We start from the raw sequence: 24,537 nt of genomic DNA on the forward strand, positions 1-24,537 counted from the left end.
ATAAATGGGAATTTCAAGCACATCCCCAAATGGTTTTAACGTAACCCTTGAAATTCCTTCCAATTAAAAGGGAATTCCCTTGCTCCAATCAAACTCATAAATCAAGGTCCTTTGCTAGCTTTTCAGTATGATTTCCTTCCTCCACCACATATTTCATGTATACAAGGAATGTCGGTTATTTATTTTGCACCCAATAGTTTGTGTTGTAAAAGTCAAACATGGCAAAAGTAGGACAACAAAAGGAATACTCCGAATAGCAATGATGTGGAGTGGGCTAATGGAACGATTCTCAGTGCCAGCGCCCTTTGTAGTTCAACTTTCGAGTTTACATGCGAAGAGAAGGAATAGTGAGCTTCAAAATTGTAGCCCCAAGAAATTCCAGAGGGAAAGAAAAAATAACAACAACGGAAAATATGCGCAAAAAGGACTCGCCAGCCATTTTGGCCCGAAGCTCACTGGCAATTTAAGAGCGGATAATAAAAACGGATTTACAGTTATGAGCACAAACATGCCGTAAAGCAAATAAACGCGAGAAGAAATCCGAGCGAAGGTGGTAAATTCTCGTATTTGCAGGACCTTGGCCGCTCGGCCCTTTGGTCCTTCGTCCTGGATAAACACGACCCGCGACCCCAATCCAATTAAAGCGAAAGCAATTTCACGAAAAACCATGCCAGCCTTGAAGTCTTCTTAAAAAAAGCGAAAGATACATTTGATAGCGTCTAAGTAGAGCGCTCGGTTTAATTAGACACTCGAACTCGTACTCGATGACGGGCAAGCGGGCCCGAAAAGCTCTTGGGAAAACCGATTAACAAAGGCCAAAAGCAGTGAAAAGCGTTTTGTCTCGCATTGTCCTGGCTGAAGGGTTCGTGGACAGTTGCATTGTCAGCGCTGCACGTGCAACAAAGGGTTTTCTCCGGGGCACAAAGGCGAGGCCATCGCCGAGTGACACACTTAATGCACTCGACGATTGGGGGGCATTCGCATTCGCATTCGCCACCATTCAATTGCGGTGGCGACAGGACCCGGAGTGCCCAAATCGTTGGGTGTTTAAGGGCTAATGGCTGAGAATGTTACCGATTTTGTGCACTACATTTAACCTTTTTGGGTCTTTTAAAGTTGAGTTGCATCTTGATTAAAATATGGATTAAGACTAAACATTTTCAAAACTATTATATTCAGTCAGCCAAAGAAATTATGCAGAGTAGATAGTCTTAGCTACAAGTTTAAATATTAACCTCTTACTTGTTGGTTCAGGAAAATAAAAAATGTTTTGTAGAAGAATACCTTTTTGTTGATTTGTTAAAAGCATTTGAAATGGAAATTTAATTTTTTTTAATTTAGGAGTACAATTTCGCCTTTTTAGTGTCAGGTGTAGTATTTTAGCTTTCATAAACAGCATTTCAATAAAACATGATCTAGAGATTTTCCCGAAATTTTTTTTTATTTTTTTATGACCTTTTTTTTGAGTGATTAGCCGAAAAAAAGGTAAATTGCTTTCAGATTATTCTTGCTGCAATTATAAATATATAATGGGGACATTTAGTTTTTTCTGCTAATTATTTGTAGGGTACTTCCCTGGTCGTTTCACTGCTTTCCAATCGCTTTCCCTTTCTGTCTGTGAAATTTATTTGAGTTGCCGCCTTATCGAAAATGGGGGCGTTTCGACATTATCAGCTCTGGCATCTACGTCATTGCACATTAAAATTGCAAAAAATACGACACAGTCGAGTGGCTCTTGGGCGTGGAGGTCCTTCAGGCAGGACACCCATACAAGTAGCGAAACGAATACCAATACCAGTGTGAATACCAATACCAGGATCCATACAGCCACGTAAGACTTTCAATCAGAGTGCATTGGAACGGAAATTCTGCGCTGCAGCGCAGAAAAGGAAGGAAATACATGCTCGACTGGCTGTCTGACGGACTGACGGTCTGAATGTCATGGAAGGAAAAGGAACCTCCTGTTCCTCCTGTATTGAGTGTATTGGGCCACTGACGGACTGCTCTTGAGTCCACCGACTAACTATATCAAATGCCAGCCAATGCAATGTCCCGAGGACAGTTTATGCGGCGTCATCTGATCTTAGTTTCGCAGGGAAATCAGGAATGGGGTTGGCCTCTTGGTTTCACCATAACAAGGTTGCTGCCAGTTGGTTACTGTGGCAACTTGCCTGCTTCGCCACTGACTTTGCATACTTTGAACTTTGGCCCATCCAATGTGTATATATATAGTATAGCTGTTTGTCGTTCTTGTCGGCAGTCAATGTTGTCAAGGCAAGAAGTCAAAAGTATCGACAGGATGTCTTGGCTAAAATATGAAAGTGCATGTGTGGGATGAAGGACTTCGAAGGGGATTATCTGGCCAAGGAAAAGATTTATCAACTGCTCATAAAATTGGTTTAAAACGGCCCAGAATTGCCTTGGCATTATTGATGTCCCTGGCTTACCTTACAGGATACAGGATTGAACATTCAAAATTCCCCACAAAATCACTGATGCCCAAACAGATACATTTCAAACTCCGAGATACATTCCCCTACGCACACTTCAATTTCCTGACTCCGGTGTGAATTAATGGAGCACAGCAAAGCTCAAAACAGGAAAACTCAGAGCGTACAAATTCCATTTAATGACCGAAAATCCCTAACTGAAATAAATTTGATTTTATTGACTGCGAATCAGGATTCAGCGCGGGAGAACACGATTTGAATTCGCCAGACAATGGGTCGCTCCTGATTGAGGAAATTACATTTTCGGGCCTCATTGTTAGGGGCCGAAACAAATGAATTATGATGTGGGCAAACAACAAAAAAAAGTGATTTCCTTTATGCCCACGCCGAACCCGTTCCAATCACAGCCCAAACACGTGCGTGTGCCTTGTCAACGGGGCTTATAAATCTTTTCAGCTACTCAATCCCGATGACTGCCACCCATTAAAAGTGCTCGTGCCGCAACCAGGCCCATTGCTATTAAATATTTAGGCAATTTGTAGATCTATAACGATTTGCTTCTAATGTGGGCTATATTTATGAACACGGCCTGAATAATTCACCTTGTTCGGTTCCGAGACTGGACTTTCTGGTCTGGCCCCTTCGACGTTTGCGTTTGCGTTGTGTAATTTATTAGCCACGTCTTTCAATATTTAATTGAATACGGTGTCGCAGCGTTAGACAAATGGCCAACACTGCTGCTCCATCTGGCGATGCGTGCCGTGAAAAGTGCTCCACTAAATTGCAGGCCAGTGGAGGGGAAAAGTCCTGGTCAGCAGGAGGTCTTCGTGCGTTTATTAATAGCCACACATTTTGGCCTGGGCAGCCAGAGTGACGGATATTCGGAAAATTGAACAGGCCGGATTAAAATAGATATGAGCTTAAAAGCTCATTGTGTGGGCAGATGACAAATGTGGAGCAGGTCGGGTTGCCATTTGTATATATAGAACAAAAAACAATAAAATATTTCCACTCAAAGTATTAATATCTTTTCTAATAACTATTCCTTATATTCAACATTTTTTCTTAGACAATTTTGTAAGAGGTTTTAAGAACTTATTGAGCCTAGCACATACATATTTTATACTTCATCTTTCTCAAATTTGTAATTGACTGTACTTATTTCAAGTTCTAATAAATAAATCAGTTTTGAAACCACAGGAAAAGTTTACCATTACGTTATTATTTTAAATAACGTATTAATATTCTTTGCTACTCCGAATTTGGCAACATAAACTTGGATGATTACCCATATCCCAAAACTGTGGCTCAACTCTTATTAAACACTTCATCAGCGAACCTCGCAAACTAACCAGAAACTTGGGCTCATACTGAAGTGAAAGTCAAATTTATGCGATTCAAAGCCGCTGGGGCTTGGCTTGAGAGCCCAACTAACCATCAAAGATGCAAAGTCAACACAAGCAGCCCGAGTTCTTGTAGCGGAATGGCCCGAAAACTTTGCCCGAACACGCGGCGTATGAGCAACGCAGCTGGTGGTGCGACAATTTAACGCGCTGATTGACGAGCAAACACTCGAAGGCTAAAAGTGGCCGAGTTGGCCAGGAAAATAACTGTTTGTCAATGGCATTAATTATGTGGCAGACTCTGTTGGGGGAATGGCAGTGGACAACTTGTCACGAGTGTTGGACTAGTTTTGCATTATAATTTGACGTGTCAGAGTTGTGAAGTGTGGATGTTGGCTGGCCATTGATTTGAAAATAACAGTGTGTGTGGCCACAGAATAAACCAAATGTAGAATGACAAAGGTGCGCCACAAAATGCCCTCTGCTGTTGTCACAGTATATCTCTCAAATTGAATTATGGCAAACTGAATGCGCAGCACAAAAGTCAAAGTCAGTGTCAACAGACGAGCAAACACGTTTCCAATTTGTTAGGAATAAATGGGTGTAGCATACTTATATGGGAGTACGAATATCAGTATCCGTATGCAAAAGGGGGCGGTGGGCGGTGATACGTCACTTGACATCTGTATAAACAGGAGAGCGGGCGGAATATACAATATGAAATGCTGCCAGGACATTCATGTCGCCCATTTTCCTCTCTGTTTTGTTGTTATGCGCCTGAATGATTTCTTTTGTGAAATTGATAACTCTGTATATATACAACATATATCTATGTGTGTGTGTGTGTGTGTGCAGGAGGGGATGTCCTGTATGCGAGATGGTTTAAAATGCTTCAGATCCACTCTGGCATTGTGTGCTGCCTCAAGGTCTGGGGATTATAACAAATTAAAGTTGTTCAGGGCTCCAGGGTTCGCAGCAAAACTCTGACAAGGGATTTTGTAGGAATACATTTTTGGTATTGTCATTGTGAAAATATTGAGCAGTCATGTGATGAGATAAGAATTTTTCTTTAAGTACATACTTCAGCAGTTTCAGAGAGTGATGATAACTTGTCCCATTTGCACTGAAGCTTGAGAAAAGTCATTAATTTTCATAATAAAAAGGTATTCCTCTCAATTAACTCGGTAAATGTTCAAAATTAACAATAAAGCATGCCTATCAGCTTTTAAAATAAATCCCTGAAAAGGACCATGCCATTATTTTTACTTAACCAAAAAAACATTTAGCAATAATTCAAGGGCTCGGCTAAAAAAATGTGTATCTCATTCGAAAACTTTTAATAAACATTTATTACAATACCGATGAAGGAAAACATTTTTTACATGTTATTTCCGTTTTCTGTGTTGCCATCCATCACATTTGTTTAATTTCATTTGGGTGGCAAAAACTCTGTCGTGCCTGCATTTGCATAACTCCTCTCGTTTATTTATTTTTTCAAATTATCCGCTAAGCGGACTTGCCAATGATTGATTGGCCAGAGAGGCAGCACGACACTAGCCCGATATCCTTGGCAGGATCCGGAGCTCACGTAAAGCAAGTCATAAAAATATTTCACCGAACAATAAAAAAAAAAGTGAAAAGAGCGGAGTCGAGCCGAAATAACAAAACGTTGTAGGTCATGTGTCATCCGCAGAGTCCTGAGTTCCGCTTTGTTTTGTTTCACTCGGCGGCTCATATTGCATGTGGCATGTTTGTTTGCACTCCGCCGGGATATAGAGCCCACATACCATTCAGCTCCGGGTGTGACGAACTTTAACACAGAACAATTTTGTGTCGTGGCTGCCACGGGGCTGAAATTGAATATTAAATTTTTGCTTTGTCGCGTTTTGAAACAAATTCTCGCTGTGGTGTGGGGACAAAGTAAGGCATTAATGAAATTCCTCCGAAGTTTGGACAGCTGATGCATGGGACCAGATGATCCCGTAAACGGTGGCATAACTTTGTCTTAGTTTCGGCAAAAAGGAAGTTGCCATTTTGGAATTTCGATTGTGTCACGCAATATGATATTAAAATTGCTTTGGGGAGTCCTGAAAAATTATACTAATTTATAGTGCCTGCTTAACACCGTGAAAAAATATTTTTAGCCTATTGTTTCTGTTGAAATATAGGAGATAAATTGCTTTTAACGTTAATCTATACTATAAATTAGTTCAACGAGTTATAAATCACCAACTAAGCCAAACCATAAAAATATCTGCCATTAAATATACAAAGTATATAATTTATTTTAAACATATTCAGCAATACTTTATTTGTACAATTACTCGATAAATTATAATAATTTTGTGGTATTCATAATATTTAACAGATTAATAAGTTTATAGATATGTATCTAAACATTTTGAAAAATGAACTAAAAATTAATATTTTAAATGTAATTAATAAGCTAAAAATGACTTAGTGTATAAATAAATTATAGAATTTTTTTCATTTTCATTTAAAAATTAATTAATCGATTGATAGAAGTACCCTTTTGCAAGTCTAATCCAGATATTTTAAAAGTTTTAAATGTATTAAAGTTGGTTGGCACTAATCAAGTTTTACTTTTCGTTTCGACCATTATTTGTCTATCCGTTAACAGAAAGTCCGAAGGATCTTCCTGTGCCTACTCCCATTTTAATCCTCACCACCCTTCTGCACTTACTCTGATCCCTTCTGGCGCCTTTTTTAATGCCATTTAATTAAATTGGACGCTTTGCCAAAAGAACGCGGCTCAGCTGCGAAAAAATGGACTGAAAAGCCCGAAAAGAAAATCCACCCCACAGCATCAACACTCAATCATTAAGACCGCACAAAAAAAAAATGACAAAGTGAATCGGGTCACACAATGCGCACAACAGTAAAATCTGAATAAATATTTCACTCAGCACAACGAGAAAAACTATAATTACCATTGTATGTTGATGTACATAATAATAAAATCAAATATGCCAAGTTTGGGCGTCAATTTTAGGCTGATTAGATGCAAATGGCTGTGATAAAGATAAAAATACCAAATCAATATCCAACTAAGTCGTTACTCGGCTCAGTCGACCTCCGATGATGACACTTCAAAACAAACTACACAGAGCAAGAGGGAAAAAAATTGCAAAGCCCAGGCAGATTTTATGTTATTTTTATGTAAAAAATAGGGGACCACCGAAGAAGGAGCCAAAGGACCATGCCAACAGAAAAGGCGAGGTGTGGAGGCGGAACACACAAAAGTTTTATTTATTCATGGGCACGGAGGACTGGTGTGCGTCACCAGGAATCAACGACTGAGATGTTACCCAACTGGATGGATGCGGAGGAATATTTATTTAACTATCGGAATGCTTCAGATTTTTATGCCCACTTTCAGCACACCTGCAAGCCGTAAAGCGAACACAAGGCATATGCTGGATTTTAAAATACTGTATTTAATAGGAAATAACTCTAGGTTTTAAAATATATAGAAATAAAATGTTACAGTTGAAAAATTACCTTAGCTCTTCTGGGAAAAGACTCAGCACAAAACACTGGGCAAACCGATAGCTTGCTTTATTCTATGAATATTTAAATTCGCGCGCACTTTCCCTTTTCTTAAAAGGCTCAAAGGACTTCCGCTTGGATACTTTTTGGGGCAACCTATCGAACCGAACGCTCCGCTTGATTTGTGAAACTGGCCTCGTTTGGCCAGTGGGTTTGGTTAAAAACGTGTTTCTTGTGGCCCTGTTAACCGTTCGGGTGGCCGACATCGGTTGCCGATGTCGTCTTCTTTGGGCCACTGTTAACTGGTGTTGGCTGAAACGCTCCGGGAAACGAGCCGAAAGTAGGTCTGAGTGGGAATTTAATCGAGGCACCTTGAGTGAAGTTCGCAAAGCTCAGCTTTTCCTTTGGCCAGCTTTCACGAGCTTTATGCACAATTTCCCCCTATTTATTCAAGGCCAAATAAAGGGGGGAGTCAAAAACTTTAAATACCTGTTGGTTCTACAAATGTTCTGCTGATTTTGGTTAAATTTTAAATGCCAATATTTACCTGCAAATACATAAGATAAATTAAAATCAGTCAAGGTGAAATAAGGAATCCAACATAAAACACACAAAGAAATCACAAGTAACGTTTAACTCGCTAATAGAGGGATTTTATGGATAGACATATAAACTTTGTCAAGCTTTGGTTAGTTATAAAAAAGGAACTCAGAAATGCTTTAAGTGAAAGCTTTTTCGGTTGGGAAAAGTGTTGCCAGCTAAAAATATTAGTTTGAATTCAGGAAAGGATTTTTAGAAAGTCTTTAGAGAGAAAACATGCCAATTTTTTTCTAATAAAATACAATGTTAGTAGAGTTCAAAAGTTTAAGAAAACTGTGTAAATACGTGCATTCATATACGAAACATCTGCCTATGTCTTAGCTACTTTTACGAAGATTTCAACGATTTTTATTAGTATTAACAAGGAACATCAACAATTGCATAAACATTAACAACAACAGCGACACACTTAGAAATACAATCTAGCTAAAACAATTATTTGCTAGAGTTTCCGTTTGTTGTCTCTGCAATAACAACAAAGGCGGATATCTTGCGATAATCACACACCAGTCGAGGGATTTGTTGTTGGCTAAAACGAATTGACATCGAATTTAAAATCGAGATCCAAATTTTTCAAGGGATTTCGACGGAATTTTTTGCTGCCATGATGATGATGGTGATGTGGTATAAGTATCTCCACCTCCGGTTCTTCATCGGTTTTGGTTAATTAATAGTTTTTCGAATCAGTAATCAAGATTTGTGTGTGTGTTTAGAGATGAATACAGAAGAAAAACCATTAAAATATGCTATCAATAATATGGAAAAATATTTTTATTCATATATATTTATGTAAAGATATGCAATCAGAAAAAGAGACAGCGAATAGGCTAATGAAGTGGGTGAATTAAATGTGTATTGAAACAAAGTGAAAGTTGAGAACAGTTGCACATTCACATTGACAAGACACACGCAATCATAAATGTATCAAATGAAAACGTTGCGTATACACGATATTTGTTTATACAAGTCAATTTCAACGAATCACGCACTCCCTGCCAGCTTGACGTCCATTCGCATTAGAAGTGCCTTTTGTCACAATTTTCCCTGGCTTTCCCTTTAAGCCCAAAACTCCGCCCCAATCATCAACGCCCGGCAATATCATAAATTTTCAGCTAATTTCCTGCACACTCAACTTTTTAATCATATAAATAGCCATAAAGTGCGAGTCGTTGGTTATAACGAAAAGTTTCGTTTTATTTTGCCTTTGTCTGGAACAAAGAATAAGGAAACTACCGAAATGAAATGTGAGCTCTTGAAGTCAAGATACTTTGTGTCTACGAATAGCTTTGTAGGGGTGTATCCGTGTGAAGTGGCATTTCGGAGTGAAGTTATGGCATAAAAGAATTGCCAAGTGGAGTTGCAAAAGTTTAACTTGGTATAAGTATGCTCCGGAGTACGCAATACAAGTTTGAATACCTGTGAGGTGGATATGGTAACTTGGTACTGCAGTTTCGTTAAGCCCATTGTATTTAAAAAGGTTGTATCTTTGAAATGAAAAACTTATTTAATTTCGCAAATTCAATATTAAATATTGAATTTTTGTAAAAGCTACAAGGGTATATAAGCTTCGGTTTGCCGAAGTTTGCTTCCTTTCTGGTTTTTGTTTGGTAAAACACTTGATAACAAATTTAGCTAGAATATTGGTTTATATATTTTAAACAAAGTGATATTTTATAATCTTTTTAAATACTTAATCTTTATACTGTTTTCTTTAGTCTATTTTCAGTTCTTACAAAAGTGGATTAGGCCACAAATAGGATTTTCTCTGTTTTGGGTCATTCAAACTTTTCCATTTAGTTGCCACTCGATCCCCTAATAAGTTTGTCGGCAAGCCAAAAGCCATTACCCCGACATGGCAGCCAATAAATTTGGAAACAATATCGATTATATGTTTATAAATTATATACATGTGCACATAGGCAAGTTTTGCCTGTGGCCAGACTTGAGAAATTCATTATGGAATTAGCTTGGCTCCAACAGTTTTCATTTCCCTGTGCATGCCGATGCCGGCGGCCCGAAACATAAAATCATTATGAGCCAGGCTGCCAATGACAAGGCACCAAAGCACAGGCACACCCAAACACGCACACTCACCCAAATACACACACACTGGTGCACTGACGGGACTAAGTAAAGTCTACTCAAAGTTAGACATCGCACAGACGGCTGCCTGCCTCAACTTGTTTCCCTAAACTTTTAATCAGCCCCAAAAAAATGTGCGGCGCAAAACTTCTACCCTCTTTTGGAGCGCGCAATTATTGCCAAATTTGCTGAGCAACAAAAACATAATCAACTTAATTGCATAAAGAGTGATATGCACAAGAAAAGAGAGAAAGGAAAAGGCTTTCAGACAAGACACGAAGTACTCTGAATCTGGATTCAAATGTATGGACTTTTTGATACCCATAAATTGTTTTCCTAATGAAGAACAGGTTTTCTATGCCATATAAATAATTTAATATATTAATAATTAATAATTCTATAAAGTTTAATGGATTGCTTGTGTGAGTTGTCCTCGAAACTTACTTTTTTACGCATTTCTACTTCTGTCCAAACAAAACCAATTAAAATTAAACTCAAATCGGAAACTTGCATTCATTTAGTTTATACCTTACAAAGGAAAGAATATCCGAATTCAATACTAGCTTGCTAAGTTTAGAAACTAAGGAATATATGGCATATATAATGTGATGTTAATTATTAATTATAATAAATAAACATAGATCTACGTATTAAAGCAAAACAGCAGGAAATCGGGGATTATGTACCTCTTGTTATCAGCTCATAAAGCTTTCCAAGGGATTACAGCCTTCTTTTAGCAATCGTATTTTACATCAATTTGTGGATACTCAACCATTCCAAAGTATGCCCAACTTATAGTCCCATCTTATTGGAGCTTACGAGGAACTTAAGCCGATAGGGTAAATCGGCGCCACGTTTATTGTCGTGGCGTCGACAACATGTACATGGGGTCGTATGCTCGATTGCTACTTTATGCTTTGCTGCCCTCAACGTATCTTGTCGTTGCTGGTAATACAATCAATTTCCGCTTTGTTTGTCAAGGAAACTCGGCGGCGAAGGAACGTGAAAGTGGCCCAGTGCTTTGACTTATTTTCCGCGCCCTTGTTATACCCTTGCAGAGGGTATTATAATTTTGGTCAAAAGTGTGCAACGCAGTGAAGGAGGCATCTCCGACCCTATAAAGTATATATATTCTTGATCAGGATCACCTCCTGAGTTGATATAGCCATGTCCGTCTGTCCGTCTGTCCGTCTGTCTGTTTCTACGCAAACTAGTCTCTCAGTTTTAAAGCTATCGAATTGAAACTTTGCACACACCCTTCTTTCCTTTGCACGCAGTATATAAGTCGGAACGGCCGGGATCGGCCGACTATATCCTATAGCTGCCATATAACTGATTGATCGGAGATGCCATAACTCTGCTGTTTGTTAAGTTAGGAAGTTGGGACTCTCTATGGGTATTATATTTGGCCAATCAATCCGACGTACCAAATTTCATAAGGATCGGCCGACTATATCCTATAGCTGCCATATAACTGATTGATCGGAAATGCCATAACTTTGGTGTTTGTAAAGTTAGAAAGTTGGGATTTTCTATGGGTTTTATATTTGGCCAATCAATCCGACCTACCAAATTTCATAAGGATCGGCCGACTATATCCTATAGCTGCCATATAACTGAACGGTTGGAAATGCCATAATTTTGGTGTTTGTAAAGTTAGAAAGTTAAGATTTTCTACAGGTTTTATATTTGGCCAATCAATCCGACCTACCAAATTTCATAAGGATCGGCCGACTATATCCTATAGCTGCCATATAACTGAACGATTCGAAATGCCATAACTTTGGTGTTTTTAAAGTTAGGAAGTTTGGATTTTTTATGAGTATTAAGAATGCATCATAGGAATAATTTTGGAGAATATTATTATAGAGAATTCTGCAAGGGTATATCAACTTCGGCTCCGCCCGAAGTTAGCTTTCCTTTCTTGTTGTTATCGTTTTTGTTTTGGGAAGCGGAAGCAACAGCTCAGCTGCCAATATTGTTCAAATATGACGTATACGTAACGTGGGCCAACCACCCACCATTGAACCAAACCCATCTCGCTAAGCACGGAGTACACAATTTTTAATTAAATCTGCTATTATACGGATATATATATGTACCGATTACGTATATACTTATTACGTACATACATATATACGTAATATCCATTATCGTGTTTGAGGATAACAATGGATGGCACTTCATTAGTCGCCTGTTCGGCTGCTCGGGGCCCTTTCACCGCTTCGGTTTTCAGTCTGGAGTGGAATGTGGATAGTATGGGATATCTGGCATTGGCTTTGTGCAATTAGCCTTTATTTTGTGTGCTCTTGATTAGGACACACACACACACACTCCAAAAGTAGAGCAGTCATTGAAATGTTTTCCAATTCCTTTTCCTCTTCATTGTGCTGAGCTGCACTGCGTGCTTGAAATTGTTTGTTCGGGGGTTAGTTTTGAAGATATTTATAAATAAGAAATGCCAGCCTATTTTCTAAAGCCTTGGCCTAATTTGGAAAAAGGAAATCACTCTAATAAATAAGACATTATCATGACATTACCCATTTTCGAAATTGATGAGTCATGGGAGCACTGAACCAAATTCAGGACCCAATAAATTCGGCTTTAAAAATTTCATTCCAAACCATAAAACAGAATACTAACGGCGACAATGTGACAACCAAAAATCGTTTCCAATTATTTACAGCTAACAGGCTGCTCAGATGTATTCTTCTTCGCCATTCGGCTTATTCAAAAGCACTGATATCTCTGAAATGTGTATCAGCACAAATACAAATTATATGCGCATACATTTGCATCAAGTGACAAATGCTAGGACAAAAGAAGGGGGATGTGTCAAACTCCAGCGATAAGCATCATAAATAATGGGGGCATATCAATTGCTACATAAGAAATTCATAAGCTAGTCCACAAAGTCGTAGTAGGCAAATGCTCCGAAGACATTCGTACTTTTTCGTAAACTAGAAATCGCTGGAGGTGCAAAATAAAACAATATAAGCAAAGAAAAAAGGAACTCAATAATAATGTAGATAAATAATAATAGCTGGATAAGAAATTATTATTTATAAACCCAGGGTAAAAGTAATCTTAGATAAATTTATTATATTTTATTGAAAACCCAAAAATGAAAATAACCTTTAGCCATATGCTATCAACATAATTCACCACCAAAAAATATCATTCTTTAATAAGAGATTTCAAACATTTATAGACATTTTTATTTATTTTTTAAAAAGCCAAAATCTGAAATATTTAAATCTATAATCTAATTTCTAAAGCATACTATTCTAGAGTTACCAAAATAAAAATAGTAAGCCATAAAAAACCAAGAATAAATTGAGAGCAATTGTAAAATAAGGAGATAGTCAAGACAACTTCAGACATAAATTGCTGTAAAGAATTTAGAAGAGGAATACATCTCAAGTCCAATAAGCGAAATCCTCCTGCGGAACGCTGAAAAGAATGTCGCGGAAATCCCAGAGCCAGCATCAACAGTCAGTGCGGAAGCGCTTCAATAAAAACAGAACAATGACAATAATAACGACCCAACCTGAACGGAGAAGAGTTGGATGGAAACACCGGATATCCAGCTACCTAAAGGGCGGGAAGCCTCAACAAATGTCAATTTATCATTTCCGCTGGTGAGGCGACGCAAATTGCAGAGCTTAGGAAATGCTTTGCGCGCCTGTTTAAAAGGCATTTTAGCAGGGCAAACACGCAGACATTAGACCCGCCGCCACACACACACATCACCATCCATATAAATGGGCTCTAATGGCCCTGTTCCCCTTTTCTGCCCTGCCCCATTGTGGTATGCATAATTTTCTCTGTCTTGGCGCCGGCTTTCTTCAATTTGTGGCCATCCTGGAGACGGACACAGATATTAAATATCATTCGGGCACGCATTTCTGGCATTTGTCCGACTCTTTAATGCCGCCCCAGTGTCCAATTTTATGCATTTCTTTCGTGTAAATATGCCGCTGCGCACCCCCTCTTCCAGCTCTCATATTATTCATATTTCTGGGCAAGGCCATTGCCAAAAAGTATTTTTAGGCCAGAACTATCCTCTCCCTTTCCCGCCGTCAAATTGAAATTAATGCGTTGGGCCAACGCGGCGGATACGTGTTATTGGTACGGCTGACTTGCCGAACAAATGGACTGTGAACGTTCTGCTAAATTTGAATTTTAATGCTTTTGGCCGGTAAAATTTAACGACTCTCGATATCTTGGCGTGAAAGTATTTTATAGTTATTGATTTTCAGGCTGTCAACGCAAAATGGACCAGGAAAAGGTGTTTTTATGTCTTTGAAACGATTGGATAATAAATTTAAATGCTCAAAAATAAAGTTTTATAGCGTCGATATGTTGATTTTTTTATTAAAAAAGTTTCAGTAAGATAAGGATACTGTGGAAACATATTTATATTCATTAAAGTCAGAGATTTTAAGTACGGAGAACAACACTAAGATATAACCATTAACCGAAAGCACTAAAACAAAAGATCTTTTATTAAAAATGTATAATCCTTAAGGTTATAGATTAATCCTTAATCTAAAAATACAAGTATTAACAAAAGTTTACTTAAAAAATAAACCTATAATTCTTTAAGAATTTGGAATATTGTTATTACAATATTTTTCTGCTTAACTAATTGAATCCTTGCTCAACCCTTGTCCACGCCAACGCCTAGTCCTCATTCTTAACCAACAGCTTATCAACAGGACACACCCATGAACAGGAATTGCGCTAATTAGACCGACAACAGCCACGCACATCATCAACATGACCACCTTTCCACCAAGAACAAAGCAAATGCCGCACCCACCTTACGGCAAGTGTAAACAGAATACGTGTTTCCACAGAAAATCATTTGCTCAATAAATCAAATTGACTGCTCTCTGGCAAGTAGAACACCGTATTTACTCTCAATTAGTTGAACATTAGCAGGACATTTCGGGCAGCAAACAAGTTGCTACATAATTAACCAAGCGTAATAAGTTAGAAACACTCCCCTCGAGTGGGAATTGAAAACGCTTCAGGACTTGTCAAAAATTTAATTAAAATTATGCAAATTTCGGCGATAAACGCAAGTATAAAGCTTATGCCTTTGCCTTATGTCTTTGAAGAAGCCCGCAGTCTTTTTAATCTGCCGCTAATGCGCGCTTTTGTGCGTGGGAAATCGGATTTTGTTACTCTCATGCTGAGAATATTAAATATTTTACAATCTTTAAGAATACTGATTTTATGGTTGAGAATTTTGTTCTTTACCAGAACTCTATAGAATTTGAAATGAGTTTGGTCTTTTGGAAGCTTATTTAAAGTTTGTATAGTAAAGATTTTTATAAGCAAAGGCATTATCGAATCAGTAAGCCACAAAATAAACTAAGAGATATCAAATTAAATTAATTATTTACAGCAAAAGTATTTGCTCTGGTAAAAGCATTTAATGAATAAAAGATTGAAAATAAATGAACAATTTCGTAAATAAATAAAATAAATTCTTTTAATAGATCAATTCATTGTAAAATGTAACAGGACGTGTTAATTAACCACTTCCAGCTTCCTAAATATCCTTTAAAGAGCATCTTATTGTAGGGATAATTCCTTTTTGTCCGCAAGTGTGTACGTAGAGTTTAATTGCTTGTCTCTAGTAGGAACAACAAACACTGGATGGCACTTATTTGCATTTCACATTAGGCAGAGGCATCTGAAAAGGAGCTTTGCAAGGACTTAGCATGTTCCGCCGCCCTTCGTCTCCTTTCGTGTCTGTTTGTTTAGGCTTATACTTTGCATGAGTTGACATCTTTATTGGCAATTTATGTTCTCCCAGGCCCATCCACAATTTTCAGGTAATTCCGCTTTGGGCGTGGCCAAGTTCATTAGGAAATAAAATGGCCCTCGTCATCACCATTTCTTAATTAGTTGACAGGCCGCAAAAAAGTATGAACAGTAAACCCGGTTTCGAGTTAACCATTAGCGGATTTATGCTTTTAATTTTGTTTTACTTGCAACCGGAATAAAATTGAAATACGGCCTACGTGTTTGTAATACGAAATGTTCTGGGTGGCGAAATAAATGGCGTAACCGAGCGGCAGTTTTATGGTTGATTTGGGTTTTCCCCGCTTTCCTTTAGTTTCTTTTTATGCTTTTTGCCACTTTTCTTTTATGCTTCAGCAGATGAAAATCAAAAAAGTTTGAAGAGCGGCCTAAACTTTATAGTAAGTAACTTTATAGTGGGCAGAAGATAAAGAATCCGAAAGACAGCTGGTAAATATTTATGAAACACTATACCGCAAATGAAATTGAATATTGAATAGTCTTGTTGGCTTCAAGGACTCATTCAAATTTTCCAACTAAACCTCATGAGGAGCTTCTGGAAATTTCACAAATTCGCTGAGGAGTTTCTGGAAATTTCACAAAGCCTCAATTAGCTGAGCTAAACCTAATGCAAAATTTTACCCGGAAAACAAAGTGAGCAGCTGCCGTGAAATACGCTTCAATATATTCGCAAATTAAAAGCAGTCAGAGGCAGGGAAATTGCTAAGCAATAATTATAATTTGTGGCATTAGCAGGGGTACCGAAATTTTCTGGGTAACTTTCGCCGAGCAACCAGCCATTGATAAAGTGTCGCTATACAATTTATCAGCACTCCCTCCGGGAAAAATGGAAAATGAAAAGCGGAGGCGAGCGGGAAAATGTGCGGAAAACGGCAGCTAAACAAACAGTTACTGCACCTGCCACTGGGGAAAACGGGCTGTGGTAATTTATGAGTCATTCTCTGGAAACGCTGTGTGCTCTCGTTTTTGGCTTCGTTGGTTTTTCACATTTTCATTATTTCAAAAAGGAGCAAATAAACTGCAAAAAGTTCCCCAAAAAGATGAATTAAATGTTTGTGGTGCTCGCTTTTCCTTATTTGAGGTTTGCAAATGGCATTACCCGAACTTTGTGTCCGAGTTTTGGGTTGAGTAAAAAGTTTTTATGATGCAAATTCAAATTAATTTTAAAGTAAATTGAAAATAATTTAAATAAATGTGTTTTCAGAGAGAAAGAAAATTAAATTGCGATTGAATTATATTTTGTTTTGCCCAGAAAATGGTTATCCATTAAATATGAACCTGATTTATCAATTCTCTTTGACCATTTTTTCCCTTTAATAGTTTGGTTATTGTGGTGAAACATCAGTTTAAGATAAATTGCCAGTAAATTAACATAACAAAGCCAACTTTTATTCTAAATAAATACTACTCTTTAAGATATTTTCTCTTTAATAATTCGTATTAAAAGCTTTTCTTGTGAACAAAGTAAACGTTATTATCACCCTACTTCGGATTCTTATGTCGTAAACTCAACTTGTGTCCCCAAAAGCAAGCTATGGAATTTGTCTTATGGTATTGCCCATATCGCTGGCCATAAAAGTAAATTCCGTCTACGCTTATTAGATAACATAAACAGGAGCATGAACTACGTTAACGTGCATTAGGAAAAACTGTGCCCAAGGCGAATGGCCGGCAACGCGGCGGCTACTTAACAAAGTTAAGGATCTTACACAAATTTGCCATTGGCGCATAAAAATGCTTGCGGATGTAGTGGCGTGTAATGGAGTGCAGTGTATACACACAAATGTATACATCTCTTTATATACATTCGTGTACAGTTAAACAATTCATATTTGCGACACCATTAAGCACGGAAGGTGAGGGGAAAACTGGGGGAAAATGGAAAAGTGTGAGCAAAAAGGCAACTGCGATAACGACGTACGCCCAGCGTGTTGATACAGTAAATAATACTGAAACCCCTGGTCACAGGATTTCCTTTCATCCGCACACACAACACACTCGGAGAAAATAGGGTCCAGACCATTAGTAACTTTTCAGATTTTATTTGCTTTGGTCTGTATTATATTAAATATTTATCCAATTTTAGAATTTTAAACATTACAAAAGCAATTTTCTTATAAGCTTTTAATTGGTTTTAAATTTAAACATTTTTCGTTTGTTTGTTTTAGTTTTCTTATTTTGAGAAAATAAAAGAAGTTTTTCATTGAAAGTTCAATTTCGCCAAACAGCTAATAAAGGACATTTTGAAAGTCTGGTGGGAATTTCATTTCATTTTTTCCGAGTGCACTCACACCCACACACGCACACCGAATGTTGAATAGGTGTTAATATGAATGTATTGGATATCGGAGATTGAGCCTGCCTTACCTTCGTCCTCGTCGTCGTTGAGCTCCGTGATTGCCGCCTTGTCGCAGGGTCGGTCAATGCCATTTGTTGCTTCCGACTTGCCACTGCCCCCGCCCACGCCCCCGCCCCCGTTGGCCGCCTTTGCATCGCCATTGGAGATAATTGAACTTGATTTGGCGTGATTTGTATGATTGTTCGCGGATGACTTGGAGGACTCGCCCTCCAAAGGAGGAGCACTGGGCTCCGCCTCGCCATTGCTGACCGCATCGAGGGCCGCGCCATCCTTGGTCTTCAGCTCCTGGCTGGTGTTGCAGCCCATCTCACTGGATTTGGGTTCACTCGGCTATTTGGCTATTTAGTCCGCGGCTTTTGGTGGGGTCTCTCCGCTTGCAGTTGGCCTAGGTTACCCTTATTTTGTTTAATCAATTGCACACACACACGACCCAACAATCGTACACACACACACACACAGTCCCGTGTTGGAAACTAGTTTATGAATTATACTTGTTGTTTCTGGGCCAATTTGCACTTTGACTTTCACGAGACGAAACCTGGTTTTTGCTCAAAAATGTTTAGAAAAATACGCTGGGCTTGGGTTATTTTTTGGAAAAAATTCTGTGTTTACAAAAGTCGTTAGAAAAAGATGCACAACCACAGGTTATCAGCCAAAGAACTCGCACGGAACCGGAAGCGGAAACCAGCTGAATGGCGGACTCGCAGCGCAACTAACTGACTGTCTCTGGCACAAGCTCAGGCACAACTGACTTTGACACTGAACGGCGCCGGCGACGCGTCCTCACTGCGGATGGAACGGACCCCGAATGCCCGACATCCCCATATCCTGCAGGAGCAGCAGTGTGGAGCTCAACAAGCAGCGACTCGCCAGCCGGCAGTCAACGACACATAAAGCCCAGGGAAACAGAGAGCCAGGACCTCCCGAAAAGAGAAAGAGAGAGATAAAGTTCTCTCTCGCAGGATTCACAGTGGGCTAAATTATTTATTTTCTGGGAAAAATAAGTATCGCATGGGAAACATAAACATAAGGCTTTTTATGCCCAGAAATTAATAAAACATTTAAAATTTTAAGTTTTCAAAATTTTTTCACGAATTTATGTTTGGGATTAAATAAAACTTTTGTAAAATTCGTAACAATTACAAATAAATTAATGACTTTCCACAGAGTTCACTAGGGATTAAAAGTCACAAACAAAGGTGTATTAAAGTGTTCAGTATCAGACTTCCTTATTTAAATTATATTGTTTCAAATAATTAGAAACTTTTATAAGAGTTTTTCAAAAGTTGGTAATTTCTTTGGCACAACCAAAAAACTATTTCGTTTAGTTTAAAAAATAACATTTTATTTTAATAATAAATTATATAAATTTATAAGACACACATTATTTCAGAATGTTAGTTACCGACAAACTCTTTTTTTCTTTATCTATATATAAAGTTAAATAAATGTTGTCCTTTTGTCCAGAAATAACAAATTAAGTGTTTTGCTTAATCCAATTAATATTTGATTATAATCATTAAAGCATTTAAAATGTTTTTCATTTATCAAAATGTTTTTTCGGGTAAATAATATATTAAAAATTTAATTCCACTGTTTGGGAACTGCTTTATTCGAGACCAGAACAGAGAGCCCAAAAAGAGAGTCGCTTTTGAGCCAGGCGGCAACAGCAGCAGCTGCCTCTGTTGTTGTTAGCCAACTCTGGCTGCAAAGTTTTTCGCAAATAAACAAACCGACGGCCAAAGCCGACTCACAGATACGCACGCACACACATGTAGACAAAGCAGGACAATGTGGCTTAGAGGAGCCGCAGAAACCGTTGCGGTGGCACCAGAATCCGAAGAGCAGGCAAAGCAGCCATGGCAATGGCATCATCATCACCACAGACACAAGCGTAGACACAGTTACAGGCACACTCACACTAACACAGGCCAATGGACTCGCACACACACACACACACACACACTGCGTGTAACCGGGCGTAAACAGCTGAATGAAGGCCCAGCCAAAGGGAATGCAAATAAAAAAAGGAATATTACCAAGCTGAAAACCTGGCCCATAAAAATATCAATGAATACATGGGCCGCTCCTTTGAGCGCATATAGCAATTCATAAAAGGCAACTAGCTTATATCTTTTGCTACTCAGCTGTCATCTGGCTTCCTGTTCTGTTTTCTTGTTGGTATTTATTTTTGGGAGTTGGCTCCTCGACTTCACTGTGCTATAAAATGCGCAGAGTGTGCGTGAGACAAATGAATTGGTTGGCTTTTATTGTGGCTTCCTCTTTAGTTGGCTCTTTTGCTCTTTGATTATCTCTCTGTACATCCTAAAAAATTATCAAGATTTTAAGAGGCTGTATAAAAAGTATACAGCTTAAGACAAGATTATGCTAGAAAACTTTATGACGAGTTTCAATGAATTGTGAATGTACCAAAAGCTTAACAACAGAGCGAATATTTTGAAGAAAATACCTTATTTTGACACTTATACATTTATAATTAATTTATACTGTTGGAGATGTTTTCACAATTCCCTTATTTTAGAATTTTTCCTCGTAGCAACCGTATTTTATATTCAGGCTTTAAAAAAATATTTTCTACAAGTGTAGACCATTTTTACCTAAGAGATAATAATAAAATAATAAAGGCAAAGTGCGTTAGTCTAGTTGAACTCCAAAACGCGAGTAATCGTAAACCAGGGGCTCCTGCATGTGTGAACCTTGGGGCAATTTTAATCAAAACTACCCTTGTTTACCAACGTGCATATTATATTGGTACAGATGTCTGAGCGTATGCAAATTAGCTCCACATTGCAAATGTACCACAAATGGCCAGAATAAACAAACGGAAATTTCACAATACAACCCAATAGTAAGTAGCTACAGTTTCAGTAGTGCCAGATATCCCTAAAATAAATGTTGTAAAATAACATAATTTTTTAATATGAAAAATTTGAAACATATATAGTTTTTTTTGACTAACTTTTAAAAGCAAATAATTGGGTTTAGTAATAAAGGTTTCAACTCAGACTATTACAATATAGAAGTTCGTGTATGCTGAATGAACGGTGCGTCACAACAAACAAATATTAATTAAAAAGAGACATCTTTAATTTAATTGAAGTGTCAATGGAAAGTCAAACATTAACAAAAGCTTCAGTTAAATTTAATAAAAGCCTCACAAAAGCCAATTTGTGCAAATTAATTGGGTTAAAATGGGCTTTGACCAGGGCTTTGTTATATACAGCTGAATTTCAACTCATATTTAAAATGGACTTTTTAAAAGTAAGAAAACAAAGTTAGTATTGATTGAAAAAGAACCATTCTTAAAGCCTTATATCATATCCAACTGCTTAATTAAACTTCCTCCAAATTCCCTTTAAAGATTCCCAAAATTCTTAAGCAGGAAGGATGCCAAAAAGGCCAACAATTAAGTGTGAAGAACCGGCATACAGCTGCGACTGCCTCTGCTCCTTTTCAGCAGTTGCAGTCTGGCAAACAAAAACAGGACGTGGCAGGACAAGAGCCAGAACTTGTCGTTGCTCCAAAACTGATGGAAAAACAGCCTTGAAAGCGTGAATTCGCACACCCCAAAAATGTCGGGACAAACAGAAGGACCCAAGGCTTGGTGGCGAAAATTCATGGGCGAAAATTCCAGAGTCCCCTGGCACTGGCACTGGCACTCGACTACTACTTCATGATGGCAAAAACGCGCCAGCGACACATAAACCCTTTCAGGGGCCGATAAAATGACTGACAACTCGAGAGTCTCTAGACTCGAGAGTCCTAGGCCCGAAACTTTGCGCATCATTTGCCAGCAGAAATGCCAGGTCATTATGTTGCCCAAAAGATATAAATAGCTTTGTTTTTCAGATAAAAATGTGTTTGGCTTTTCGATTTTTCTTGTCTTTTTTGCTTGTGTGAATGGGAATAAGAAAAATACGTATACGCCGCGTTGCCTGCGAACTCTGGCATGCCCTTTGCTCTTTGCTCCGCCTCCTCCCAACTCATTTGCCGCCTCCTTACTTCGGGTCTATTTTATTTATTATATTTGTTTTTTTTTTTTTTTGCTACCCTCCTGGGACTTAAGCCAAATGGAAAGTTTTTCGCGTCCTTTTTTGCGTCTTTTTCAAGTCTGAAGTTCAACGGTGCGCAACAATTTTCAGGTCTACTAGAAAAACTGACAGCGAGCAAATAAATTTAAAGCGAAGTTCTGTATGTGCTCTTTAGTTATTTGACTTTAGGTTTTCGCAAACAGAATCTGATATTCCGTAAGTACTTGAAAAGAGCGCGAAACTTGGCAAGTAATTTATCTGTATTTTTATTCCGCGGCTTAACTCCATTTCCGTTTTTCCCCCGATTATTATTTCTCTTCATGGAACTTCTTTTGCAAAGCAATTTATTCGCATTCCTGTCTCATTATTTATTCGACTTTTCACCTTGACCGTGTCCTTTATCTCACGTCCCTTATATCTGAATATCTGATGTCATGTCGGCGATACAAGCGTTTCTTTTGTCACCTTCATTTGTTGGCCGACTTCATCTGCCGCGTTGATTTGTGGCAACAGGGAAAGTCGCTAACGGTAATTGAATTAGGGCCGACATGATATATGTACGGATATTCTATACTGTTGTACCCTTGACAATGCCAATTAATCATACGCAACGTTGAAAAGGCGTTGAAATGAAATATCCATCGTACGTGTGATTTAATTAATTTTCCCTTATTAATGATGAAACATGTTACATTTGTTTTTTTTTACTGATTCTTAGAGCTATAAGCCAAACCCAGATAAAACTCCTGGCAAAGAGAATTTTTACAAATGATATTAGATATACAGACTTGTTATGAATAGCAACATTAGTAATTAATATAAATATCTTTTATATAAAATATTTTAAAGTATAAACCTAGATAACATAATTTAAGTAAAATACAACACTTTTTCTAAAGATGTACATTATTCAGAAAAAAGAAAAGTTCCCATAAACTTTTTTTTTTTGTTTCCCTTCTTCTGTGCAATAAATAGCATTGCTTTTGGCTTACTCATTTAAAAATACCACAACAAATTTAAGGGAACTATTCTCATTGCATGGCTACCAGCATTCATATCCGATAACCCAGCTCTTGGCCAAATGCCAAGCCAATATTAACCGGGAATATGAGCAGACAATAGATGGCCAAGGGAATGGCGGACCGGATCGGTTTGTCTGGCAGACAAGCGGCAAACCAAAAAATGACAGTTCGGATGTCAGGAGTGCTCCATGTTGACTTTAAAATCACATTCAAGAGTTCGCTCCGCACACTCAACCGGACTTGTATAAGCAGTTCAATTACACGACTCCCTGCTGCATGCATGCACCGCCTGCCACGCCCACTTACCCAGTGATACTCCCACCACACCACCCACCGCCCACTCACCCACAACGGTATGTTTATTGAAAGGTTACATGAATGACACACACGCCACAAAAACTGAAGCACCCACACAGACATCGACCGCAGACACACACTAACACAGAGGCGTGCAGGGGATTTCATCAGGGGGTGGGAAAGTACCCATTTAATTATATTTTGATTAATTCATTAGTATATATTAAAAGGCAGATAGCAAAATAAATAGAGGAATCGATTGATATGTGGACGCATTTAATATTAAGTTTTGATTACTATAGGTACACTACATTATTTCTAGGTATATGTTCTTAAAATAAAAAGACTATAAATAGTTTACCCATGACAAACGTTCTGCGTTGTATATGCTACAATCGATTTTAAGAGTATTGAATCTAAAAACACCAATGATCTTTATTTACATAGATTTACCTTTAAACAATACTGTAAAGTCTCAGTTATTTTTAAGAATAATTAACTTAGTTGTAATATATAAACGCTTTTAGTTTATATATTAAAATAATGAATAGGTACTTTAAATTTCACTTGGCTAGTAATGAAATTTTTGTATTATTAGTTAAGGTTGCCTTCAGAGGTCTTTAATCCCTGCGCCCCCCTTTGCACGCCCCTGCATCCATCTCACACGCATAGGAGCATTTGCATTGTCTGTGGGTATCCCCTTTGATTCGTTCCTTTTTGGTTGCTTTTCATTGCATTAAGTGAATGTATCTGCATGCATATGCGACACGACAATAGCCGTGTATTTAGAGGGGGGAAATGGGAGCAGTCCGCTGCCAATTGCAACAGACGCCGCCGTCTGGCAGCTCGTTACGTGCCATCACGAAAGGCCCCCATCCCGAACCATTTACCATCCAACTCCCATCCGGAGTTCCCCAATCGAACGAACCCCTCTTAAAGACCTGCTCGTTTCGATTTAAGCTCGAGTTTTTGTGTTGGGTCATT

The 24,537-nt window shown here is 38.2% G+C and overlaps 1 protein-coding gene across 4 annotated transcripts in view; it reads right to left on the minus strand.

Annotated features, from left to right (window-relative positions):
* The window catches only part of LOC108039901 (cilia- and flagella-associated protein 91), a 39,683-nt gene extending 20,708 nt beyond the window's left edge, over positions 1-18,975 (minus strand). Inside the window, exons 1-3 of one of the 4 annotated variants that reach the window (XR_001769038.1) lie at positions 18,191-18,975; positions 8,411-8,551; positions 7,793-7,850 (exon numbers count right to left, since the gene is read on the minus strand). Coding sequence is in view for 2 of the 4 variants with exons in the window: in XM_017117073.1 (XP_016972562.1) it covers positions 8,433-8,551; positions 18,191-18,488 (417 nt within the window). In the remaining 2 variants the exon portion in view is untranslated. Of the gene's footprint in view, positions 1-7,315; positions 7,496-7,792; positions 7,851-8,410; positions 8,552-18,190 lie in introns of those variants that run through there. The other 3 variants (XM_017117073.1, XM_017117072.1, XM_017117074.1) reach the window with 3 other exon arrangements.
* Positions 18,976-24,537: the final 5,562 nt, after the last annotated feature.

This window comes from Drosophila rhopaloa, unplaced genomic scaffold (genome assembly GCF_018152115.1).
Source record: "Drosophila rhopaloa isolate 14029-0021.01 unplaced genomic scaffold, ASM1815211v1 contig_115, whole genome shotgun sequence".
In the NCBI taxonomy this organism is placed as follows: Eukaryota; Metazoa; Arthropoda; class Insecta; order Diptera; family Drosophilidae; genus Drosophila; species Drosophila rhopaloa.